Raw genomic sequence first — 12,032 nt, forward strand, 5'->3', positions numbered from 1 at the left:
ATGAGGTGATGCATGAATTGATGACTGACATTTTTATTTAACTTCTTCAATCACAACAGTATATTTGAACATACACAATAGTTTATTTTTAGCTTACAAACATCTGAGCATAAAGTGCTGACAAGGAACCCTGGTGTAAACATTAAAATGAAAGTCAGTACAATGTGCAGATTGCAGAAATATACATAAAAAAAATCAGTGGCTTTACCACACTCAGTTTTTCGACATCTGTGAACTACTAGACAGTCATTCAATTAAAAAATAATATTAAATAAATAAAACTAATAAATAAAAAATACACACATCTTACTGATCTCTGCAGTCAGTAACATTACACATAAAGTGCAAACATAATAGCAATTGTATAAACACACACACAAACACGCCTTTAAAGTTTAAAGGTGTGAAATTGGACGGTCTAGTTCTGATTAGCGTCACCGCTGTCTCGGTGGAGTTTAATAAACTCGGCCGTCTGCTTCTTGCTATCTAAAATATAACCAGACACTGGTGTAAATTCTCGACTGTCTCATACTTCTGTTTAATAAGTTTTCTGTTTGACGTTTAGTCAGCTGTGTGAAAACCAAGGAGGAACCCACCCGGGGGATTAATAAAGTTTTATTTTATCTAATCTAATAACTTTAATCTCAGCCAAACCGATTTACTCACGAACAAACAAAACACTGAAAAAAGCCCAACAATAACATTTTTAGGTTGTCTAAGTGACTTATATATTACGTTTAACCCGAGCAGCGAAACTCCGCGGTGATCTGAAAATGATGTGCCGGGAGTTGTGCCGTTCTCGGCCGCATCAGTAACCCTCGAGCTCCCGGCTAGCTGTCGAGCTGGTGGGTAGCAGACGCCTCTGAAAACGTCGAAGCACTTTTGCAAATATGGGATATCTTGATAAACCGAGCAGATATTTGATGTTTACACAACTACTTTCTCGCCTGAAAATATGTTAAAAGTTTATTTTGTGACCCAGAAAGATTAGTATGAGTAATTTTAAAACTTAGTAGCGGCCGCCATTGCTGGAAACTGGAGTTTGGCTGGGCCGCGCTATGAATTCTGGGATATGGTAGTAATTTGGACAGCCTTCGGCGCGTCGCTGTGACGTAATCGGTCTACAAATGCGGCCTCAGGAGGATGCAGCCCATGAATTTGGACATGTCCAGAGTATAATCGCAGCCTTTGCGGTTAGAAAATTGCACTCGATCATGTCGCGATATTATCGCAAATGCGATATATCGTTCAGCCCTAGTGTAGAGCTAGCCCTGCAGCTAAGATACTAAATAAAAAGGAAAAAGCTCCAAGAGATCACTGAAGTGTTTGTCTTCTCACCCTCCCTGAGGACTGATCCTGCTTGCGAGACTTGGTCTGACTCAGTGTGTCCTGATATTCTTGGGCCAGAGGTTCCTGTGTGTTCCTCAGCATTGCGTTAGGATTGTTCAGGGCTCCCATTGTGACAGATGCTTGACCTCTATCAACCGCTTCATTGATTGCAATCACAGCAGCATGTACTAAGGAAAAAAAACAAAACATGGATTTAGTGGAGGATATCACATATCAGATCAGATAACTCCGTTTACTTCAGTCAAAAACAACTGAGTGGTTAAAAGATCACAAGGTTAAAAGATCACTCACAGGCAGCTTCATCAATCGACAGCTCATTGGCCAGGATACCTCCAATTTTACTGAAAGCTGGCATCTGAATGCCATACTTTTCCAGTTCACTCCTCATGTTACTGATCTCTTCCTCTGTAAAACACATATATTACTGACATGAAACAGCTGCGACACGGCACATTGGAATAAAAAAATAAAATAAACAAATAAAAACAACAACAACAACAACAACAACAACAAAACAAAACATACAGTTGGGACAAATTTCTAACCAGTATAACTGTTAAATGGGGCATCAGAACACTAACAACGACTTAAAATCAATCTGCCAAAACCCCAAAATAAATATTTCATAACATTCAAAAAACTAGTTAAAAATGATCAAGTGATATTAGAACAACAGACCCCTCACACCACACATGAGGAGAGTAAATGTCCTTTGTTAGAGGAAAATTAAGATGAAGACATGTTGCTCTTAGAGCACCATGACAGTTGCTTGCAGGAGAACATGGGTACACACGAGGTGCCATCAAAAGGTTCAGGGCCTTGCCCCATAAAAAGCTATCCCCCACTTTTTAAATCCAATTTCCCCTTCAAGGTCATCGTCCTGCTTTTAGGGCAGCTGCAATTTATAAATTGTTCCATTTATGGTCCCATTACTTGAGTGGATGATCATCACTAGTGATAAGAGCCTGATCTCTGGTAATGAACCATTGGTCATAAAATTCTGCTATAACATGAAGAACACATGGGAACCGTGTTGTGTTGTACCATCACGTGAGGACTAACAAGCAAAGTGATGCTGGACTAATAATATGAATGTAGTATGAATGATATTGTGCGTTATAAGGTTTGTGCTATGTTTCACTTTCAGGTAATTTATATGGTAGATGGTTACCTGTGAAGTCCACTTTCCCTAGAAGGTCTTGAATCTGTGGTGCAATTCCCAGTTTGTACAAGTACAAGCTGGAAAAAAAAAAGACAAACACATACGATGTAAGAGTTGTGCAAAAAATAAGCGATACAAAACACTGTAGATCATACCATGAAAATAAAACTATTTATTTTTTCGATCAAGATCGCTTCGGTATCGTCTTCTCTGCAGTGTCACACTTACACCACAAGGGGGTAGCACTGTCTCAAATTACAATAAGCACTGTGACAACACTAAGCAGACTCCCTGCACTACCTAGCAGATCAATTTAACAAGGAGGTGACTGGAAACTTCATAAAACTTTCATCTTCCGGCAGGTACTGGGTAACTGGCAATGAATTATAGATACTTAAATGGTAAATGGCCTGCATTTGTATAGCGCTTTTCTAGTCCCTAAGGACCCCAAAGCGCTTCACACTACATTCAGTCATTCACCCATTCACACACACATTCACACACTGGCGATGGCAAGCTACATTGTAGCCACAGCTGCCCTGGGGTGCACTGACAGAGGCGAGGGAGGTCTGGCATCAGTACAGCTCTGAATAAAGGAGTTGTAGTAGCTAGTGGTTGTTCTGCCCTTTGGTCCCAGCATGTGTAAACATAAGATGCACTCTGTCCTTGGCACAGAGAGGTTTGAAAGAGACCTTCTAAAAAATCTGCTTTTACAAAGGGTAATTTTCCAACATGCAGGCAACTGATTCGGTCTGGGATACAAACACAACAACAGCTGACTGGGGTTAATGAAGGTGGCTGATTACCAGCCACAGGGGTTAAAGACGATCAGCTGACTAGCTTGGTGGATTCCCTTTTTTTTTTTTTTTTTTTTTTCCAAATCTCTACCACTCTGAGAAGAATTAAAACATCTACTTATGAGGTCAGCATTGTACCTAAGGAGGAATAACATTCAATGGGAACTTGTGGGACTTGAACTGGATTTGCAGGAAGGAAGAGCACGTGTGTGCATAAGGGGAGGAAGGAACCCAATTCTCAAAGGACCTCACCAAAACACTACAACAGAGAAAACAAGGCAGGCAGCTCCCATAACCACTCCCCAAATGTGTGCTTAGCTGACTGGATGGTTTAGAAAGTCAGTCATTTAGACTAAGTAAGCAAGGGCCTACAGCGACGCACAAGCCACGGAAAAAGACCACCAACCTTTCACAGGAAAGCAAACGTAAAGTTAAACACTGAAACTACAACTAATAGTATAGAGTGAATATAGCTGTCTATAGCTCAATAACAGAGTCTGGATAATATATACAGCATGGCACATCTAAAGTAACACACAGAACCTCCTTGTGCTACTAAAGTAGAAACAATGTTTTCCAGTTTCTGTTTCATATCATTTACTAAGTACCACTTCTGCTTTTGATGTATAGATTGGAGGTTAAGCTTCATGGACACACTGTACAAATGTGGTCAGAAGTTTCCGTACGCTCACCGTGGTCATGAATATCATGGTATTTGTGGGATTTGAATGATTTCTTTAATGAGCCTTTTGAACTGTTCTTTTTCCAGGGGGAATGATTGCACAGCATACATCTTAATTAAATTTAGAAAACAACCACGTCAACAAGTTTGAAATTATTTTGGATTTTCTCTAAAAGAAGATTAAGTAAATACAAATATATACATACAGCCATACATACAGCCCCACTAGTATTTGATTAAATGCCCTTTGGCAAGTTGCACAATGACCAGATACTTTTGGTAGCCATCAACAAGCTTCTGGCATGAGTCTGGCTGGATATTTGACCAGTCTTCTTAGCAGAACTCACCAAATTCATTTTTAACTGGTTGGATTTCTGGCATGAACCTGGCTTTCAAGTGTAGTCCACAAATTTTCAATCAGGTTGAGCTTGGGTCTTTGGGAAGACCATTCCAGAGGTTTAACGCCTGCTTTACCCATTCTAAAACACTGTCCTCTTGGATCATCAGTTGTGTCCAATATTCAAGTTTCAGTAAAGCTTAAATGTGTTGATTTTCTCAGCCCATGGTCATGCAACTTCACTGTGAACAGGTGATACTGTTGTTCCAGCATTTTCCAGTTCTTGGCAGGCTTGAGCCTTTGTGGTTTCTGGGCTTTCACCAATTTTCTTTCATCTGACAGTGACAGTTTGGGTCTTCTTCTAAATATTGGCAAATCAGTTACACATCAAAATAACTTGTACTCGCATACAGTTGTTTAAACTGATGATCTTAGAAACTGCAGTTGTTTAGAAATGGCTCCAAGAGACCTTACCAACCTGTGTCAATCTACAGTTTTCCTTCTTTGATCTTCATCAAGTTCCTTGGACTTTCCCATTGTTCTTAGCATTGGTTAATCCAGTGAGTGCTGACAGACAAATTATTTTATGCTACCAGTTGAATAAAGCATGACCATGAAGTTAATAGGCCTTGGCTTTGTCAAGTTAGAAGAAACTGAACCTTCAGCACTACTTATTACAACAGATAGGTGAATATGTTTACACATTTGAGCCTGTATGCATTTCTGACCTGGCATGGATTAGAGAATATCCTAAAACAATTCAAACTTGTGCAACCGTTTTATATTTTTCTTAAAGTCATTAAAAACGTATTCTGTACAATCATTCCACCCTGGGAGAAAAAAAACAAACAAACAAAAACAACAGTTTAAGGGAATCAAGAGCCTAAAATGACCATGATATTCATTCCCATCATGATGATGTGTAAACATCTGACCACAAGCATAGTAGTTTTATGAGCTGTCGATAAATTCTGTCTGTAGATACAAAATAAGCACTTCATTTCCAATTCAAACCAAAATGTTTGGTTTAGTCCAACACAACCCAATCCAAATTAAATAAATAAATAAATGTTAGCGAAAACAGTATGTACTAGTCCATATAATCTACAGCTGCGCTGTATACATTGTATGGACTTGGCACAATGACATCACCTATAATCTTGTGTGGAAGCCTTGAGCTGTGCACTTCTGACCTTCGCTATTGCATGCTAGGAGAGTGGCTTGTTAGTTACATGGTTGTCCCAACCTAATCCATTCCCTGCTTTATTCTCCTTTTAACTCAAAGTAAACATGATGTTGTTTTCGTTAGTTCATCAAGACACCACGGAAAGAGGTCATGGATCAACTGAGCATTTGACTTATATCGAGGTTTTGCAGAAATGTGACTACTAACCATGTGACATTAACTTCTCTGCCATTTTGGACATGTGACAAGCGTGGTGACAATGTTGGATCATCCATGACCATCTGGCAACCACTGGTCATAAGGGAAAAATTCCCAACACTGGTTGGGAGTGGTTGTTGGAGGTTGATAGCAGTCGATGAAGAAAAAAAAAAAAAAAAAAAAAAAAAAAGGATTGCTAAAGTCATGGCAACCACCTGTTGCTAGGGTAAAACGTGTTTTCCTCAACCATGTAGAAAAGTCCTCTTTATGATAGTTTTGGTTGTTAGCACAATGCAGCAGTCATAGTTCACTTCCAAATGAAAAGTGCGACAAACTGGATATGGAGAAGGCTCCCTTTTAATTAAAACTTAAGCCTCAGCAATGTAGCAAAGATATTTCCACAAGCACAATTTTTAATATGAAGGGGAATTCTTCTCTATTTCCAGCTTGTAGTTAGCCAGTATTTGAATAAACAAAAAGAAGGAAAAAAAGAAAAGAAAAAAAAAACAACAACAACAACAACAACAGTGGCAATCTGCTAGCATCCAAATAAATCACAGGTGACTTTTGGTGCAGCGCCTTTTTTGCAACCAATTTCATTCATCAACAGGTAGAAACCCCCAGGAACCACCACCAACCAGTCAGGGAAGAAACTTTCCTAGCAACAGGTGGTTGCATCGTGTCCAGTATGGCAGACAGAAATGTGCACATGAAGTCACATGAGAAACTTCAATTTCCACATTTTTTACAACCAGATGAGTTGCCCCCTGGTGGTGATTAGAAAGAATGCAGACAAAAGTCACATGTATTAAATCAGCTTTTCACTTTGGAAACTATGCACATCTTTTATATACACTATAAATTGCATTCATTAATTAGGCAACATTGTACAGACAAATGTAATGCTGCCTGAATCTAATCTGGCCTGGCTCATAGTTTAAACCCTAACAGACAGATACCACCACATAGTTTTTAGGTCAAAGACAACACTTAGGTCTGCATTTCATGAAATGAAACCACACTGAACATTCAGGTGTAGATCCTTCAGGAGAACTCAGCCAGGGGAACCCAGCCACTGCACATACATGAAGATAACAGATGAGCGACCAATTGTGCTGTCAAAATAGATCCTTTCAGTCGTACCTCAATGCATGAATGCAGTATACCACCTTGGGCATGTTTTTGCGATCGTACACATCTGTCGTCTCAGGATAGAATATCTGAAAGCAGAAACCACCAGCAGGTATTAGTCACTCTTCTTTATCATGGTCTTGACACTTTTCATTCTGCTACAATTTAACAGGACCACATGTTCCTGCTTTTTTTTTTTTTTTTTTTGGGGGGGGGGGGGGGGGGGGCTCTGTCTCAATAATTATCTTGATAATAACACACGAATGATGCATTTAAAATCAACATTGAATTAAGAGGTAGGAATAGCTGCAAGTAATTTTAAATAAATAAATTAAGACTAAAAGAAAATTAAATGAATGAGAGGTAAAACTTGAGGGGGTAGGGACAAATAAGTAAATACTTCTGCCTACTCCTTTTCAAACAAATAATGGAACGATATTTTGTAATGATTGTGAAGGCACATGTTTGAAATGTTTGAAATAAAAATGAACTGAAGACTAGAAAAAGCCAGTAGTAGATAACAATAGAGCAGGGCGATATGGCCAAAAATATTTATCACGATATATATTTGAAAATTTGAGATAACGATATAACTGACGATATAATTGATGCGAGACAAAATACAACTCCACAACATTACTAGCGCAAAAAGACAACCTTCCATTTATTTTCACTTAAACAAGAAGCTGGTTTTTATGTACATTAAAGCTTTATAAAAATGTAACAGTGCAAATGCAAATTCCTTGCTGAAAGTTTAACCAAAAGGCATTTCCAGTAGAAATGGGCTGACATATCCTGAGCATAACCATGTATAATATCCACTGAAGTTAAAAAGAGGTGCTTTGCAACATTAAACTGCAGTGTGCAGTACGTATTTTTCGGACCATAAGGTGCACGGGATTATAAGGCACATTAAGCGAAACAAAGCAGTCAGATAAATCAAACTTTATTAAACTCATTCTTCTTGCTTCCTCCAATTCTGTACCATTGATTCATTAATGTTGAATTCTCTGGCAGCGGCTCTATTCCCATGTTGTTGCAGTATATTAATGACTAACCTCGTATTGTGGACGGATTATCTCAGTTGTTCTCCTGACTGAAGTTTGGTCCGTTTACAGCATCCTGCCATGCGATTGCATTTGTCTCTAACCATGAGGAACCTTAACGTTAACTTTTATAAGTGGAAAAGTGTTAGTGTTCGTCCTCCAGCTTCACTGTTTATGTTATGCTAACATAGCTGTGTCGCTAGCGATCACGTAGCACATCATTATATACCAGCTAGCCCAACTTCAGTAACCCTACAAAGGTCACTGCTGTTTAGTTTTCTGTCTTCATTTATGTTGGAAGTGATAGCAGAGCTGTACGTTTGATTTTTTTCAGAAATCTCTCAGTCAGAACATGCTATATCATGCTTAGGTAACTAGCGAAACTAGCGAGCTAACTTCCGCTAGCTTCTAACTCCGTTAAATGTAATACATTTTGTTTTCATGGATGCCTGGAAGTTAAACTTCATAGTTACACCTGGTAAAGCAGCAATGCTGATCGTTTTATTAAAGATGAAAGAATTTAGACAGTTTTTAACTCTTAGTGATGCTGCAGTGTTCGTTTGACCTGAAGTATACGGAGTTTAGGACCCAGATTACTCCCAGATTTAAGAGCATCTTAGTCCGTCAAATACGACAATAACGATGGCCGCTTGCATGTTCTGCAAAAAAATGTGCTTTGTCGTGTATCTGACGGACAAACACCAAACCAGTTCCACATCACGGAAGTTGCACCATTTTTACAAACCAATTCTGGTTCATCTGTTTCACTCAACAATCGGCCATGTGCGTATGAAAACAAAGGCACTGCGCATGCGCGTTTTACTCATATTCTATCGCGATATTTCATTTTCCTATCGTTGCCTAACATTATACCGGTATTACCGTGAACGGTATAATATGGCCCAGCCCTAGATAACAACTTTACCATATTTTTATTTCCAGGATGCAGTTTATGTTTTTATTTCCAGTCTTTGGTGTTGTGCTATAAATGATAAAATATGAGTAATACTGTTCTAGCATTACTCCTACACATTTATTATAATTGATTGGAGGTAAAAATTAGGTGCCATGGTGGTTTCTGATCTCTAACATGAACAAGTACAAACCATAAGCCAGTGTTCAGATATGTTATGGTCTTAAATAAAAATAGGACCTTTCTATACAAACTTTTTTCTCTTTTACATCATGCACTTACAAACTTCAACAGTCATGTTCTCGCATTTCAGATCGTTCCACTTAAAGTGTGACAAATGTGAAAGAGAACTTAAAGTGTCTTCAACAGCTGTACAAGCCCCTTACCTTAGGGAGGCCCACTGACTCCATGGCTCTGAGCCACTGCACTGTGTTGTCAGTGTGTCTGAAGTGCAGTCCTTTACTCTAAAGATAACCACAGAAGCACAGATATTTAAAGGGATGAACTGCAAAAAAAATGAGCATTTATATTTAAGGATTTATTACAAAGCATAAACTATGTGCAAGAGCTGAGCTGGTCTGATGGCCAAATCTCATATCGAGCCCTGAGTATAATATGGCAAAGTACAAACATATCTATACTTTAGTGTAGCAGCAGAACAGCTGCAACAGCTTACAGTTAGCCCTCAACACTGGCCTGTCACATCTCCCTCTTTCCGGTTTAAAACTGCTTGTAACTGCCAGGAAGTACCTGGGAAACAGTCATTCTGCCTTTTATGATGCAATCTGAAAGTTCAAAGTTTTTATTGACTTTTCTTAAACAAGTTCAGTAAAAGAAGAGAAGCCTTACCTTATAACGGGACTGATCTCGGTCATAGATCCTTTTCTCTGAAACCATTTTTGGTGCAAAAAAATTGGCGAGCTTGCCAAGGTAGACCCCATTCCTAAGTCTTTCCTCCAGTTCTGTGGTAGGCGGCAAGTCCTCCTCTAAGCAGGCCTCCATCCATCTGAGCAAACACAAATATGAAGCTCAGATGTCAAGTGCATCTCACATACTGATCTCTTGGAACCAAACAGACCCCAATGAACAGCCTGATGTTAATTAAATCTCAGAGATTTTCAGTATGGTTGACAATTACATAAAATAGAGAAGAGGACATAATGATGTAAAACTGCAGATTAAAAGAGTATAAAGAAGAAAATGAGACTAGTCTACAACATTAGTACACAGGAAATCACACTGACGCAACATCTCATTTGCATTGCATTCTACATAATAATTGTGACCTCTTGACTTTCTTTGACCTATTAATTGTTAAATTCCTTTTATCGCATTAATACCACATGATGGCAACGCAAGAACAGAATTTAAACATTTTCTTTGCAGTTAAAATCAAGTCAAACTGTGATAAACAACACTTGCAGGTCTGATGGAACTGACTGCTTTGACTTTAATTCTGAGCACTGTGTATGGAGGAAACCAGGGACAGCTCATCTCCTGCACAATATCATCCCAACATTGACACATGATGGTGGCAGCAACAAGTTTGTTTTTCATGAGCAGTGACAAGAGAAGTGGTCACAGGTGAGGGAAGACTGAACAGAGGATAGTAAGGTGGTGAAAAACCTGTTCCAGAGTGCGAAGGACTTCAGACCGGACGAGTGATTAACCTTTTAAATCTAACAGGACTGTGACCTTAGGCACACAGCCCAGACGGTGTAAGAGTATCTCAGGGATAACACTTTGGATGCCCTTGAATGGTCCAGCTGTATCCCTGAACTGAGATCTTGAAATGGTGGTTTACAGGCAATCCCTACCTAACTTGACAGAGCTTAAAATCTGAAAGAGTCTGTAATAACTTCTAAATTTCCCATTTTCAGTATGGAATATTGAATATAGACCATGTAAAACAAGTGAAAGGTTCTAAATACTTTATGGATGCACTTAAGAGTAAAACCTTTAATTTTCATCGCTAGTTAAATTAAACTTGCTTTCCCTTAAACATTGCTATGGTTACTAGTCTGTTTACCCACACATCTGATAGGGTGCTGTTCAGATATTAAGTGGCTGAATGCCTACGTGCAGTCAACAAGTCAATATTGAATTTCCCTACACCTGCTGAACTCTCACACACACAAAAAAAAAAAATTATATATCTATATATACATCTATCTATCTATCTATCTATCTATCTATCTATATATATATATATATATATATATATATCTATCTATACACCTATATATCTATATATATCTATATATCTATATATATATATATATATCTATCTATCTATACACCTATATATCTATATATATCTATATATCTATATATAGATATATAGAGAGAGAGAGAGATCGAGACACACACACACACACACACACACACACACACACACACACTTCACAAGAGCCATTGCTGCTGAAATGAACTTGAAGTTTTTTGATTAAACAGAGCAACAAAGTAGCCTGTTTATGTGAGGGAACTGGCAAATGTTACAGGCAACACCCACACAGAGGCCAGCATGCTTTAGGAAGGGGGCTGCACACACATTTCCAGTGTGTGATTAGAGGTGACCAGTCAGGGGAACAATGAAGGAAAAACATTAATTAAAGCAACCTAATACTATTTTAAATCGTCTAAATTCAAAACAGCACTACGGATAAAGTTTAAAAGTTGCATTTTGGCAAGAAAAAAAGTGTGTAACGATGGAAAAGATCACATTTTATTCTCTAGAGGATGGCAGAGGTTTTGAGAAAGGTGCAAACGAATAACTGAATAGAAAAATATACAGTTTATATCAGAATTAACTTGCCCTCCTTTTATGCTGATGTAATTTCCCTTTGAGAGGTTTAGCAAAGCCTTCAGGAACGCAGTCTCTGCCAGACTATTTCCAGGGACATCAGGAAAAACCTATTCCAAAGAACTAGTGAATGATTTGTGAGCATGGTGAATCATCATGATCGAGGACGTCTGTTACACATTATCTGACTGCTTACAAGTGACACTAAATTTACTGTTATGGTCTCCTGTCCTGGATGTTACAAAGTAAAAGAAATGTGTGTGTAATTTATTAGCTGTTTGCTCATCCCCATACACTGAATTTACAGTGTACAGCACGCAGCCATCTAACCTGGTCATGTTTCAGTTATGGGTTTTATTTATACCAACAACTCCTGCCTCCTTTCAGGCTTAACAAAAGCAGCAAAGCATTACTTCCCACATGCATG

The 12,032-nt window shown here is 38.5% G+C and overlaps 1 protein-coding gene across 2 annotated transcripts in view; it reads right to left on the minus strand.

Moving 5' to 3' along the window:
* iqgap2 (IQ motif containing GTPase activating protein 2) overlaps nucleotides 1–12,032 on the minus strand; it is a 40,060-nt gene that overhangs the window by 20,326 nt on the left and 7,702 nt on the right. Inside the window, exons 4-9 of one of the 2 annotated variants that reach the window (XM_086314098.1) lie at nucleotides 9,652–9,808; nucleotides 9,189–9,266; nucleotides 6,856–6,932; nucleotides 2,522–2,589; nucleotides 1,642–1,755; nucleotides 1,339–1,517 (exon numbers count right to left, since the gene is read on the minus strand). In XM_086314098.1, the coding sequence (XP_086170224.1) occupies nucleotides 1,339–1,517; nucleotides 1,642–1,755; nucleotides 2,522–2,589; nucleotides 6,856–6,932; nucleotides 9,189–9,266; nucleotides 9,652–9,808 (673 nt within the window). The remainder of the gene's footprint in view (nucleotides 1–1,338; nucleotides 1,518–1,641; nucleotides 1,756–2,521; nucleotides 2,590–6,855; nucleotides 6,933–9,188; nucleotides 9,267–9,651; nucleotides 9,809–12,032) is intronic. The other variant, XM_086314099.1, reaches the window with a different exon arrangement.

The sequence above is a fragment of the Aulonocara sp. 'chitande type north' Nkhata Bay genome, linkage group LG12 (assembly GCF_057382095.1).
Source record: "Aulonocara sp. 'chitande type north' Nkhata Bay isolate Kocher_YH1m ecotype deep benthic linkage group LG12, A_spYH_male_GT1.1, whole genome shotgun sequence".
Classification (NCBI taxonomy): domain Eukaryota; kingdom Metazoa; phylum Chordata; class Actinopteri; order Cichliformes; family Cichlidae; genus Aulonocara; species Aulonocara sp. 'chitande type north' Nkhata Bay.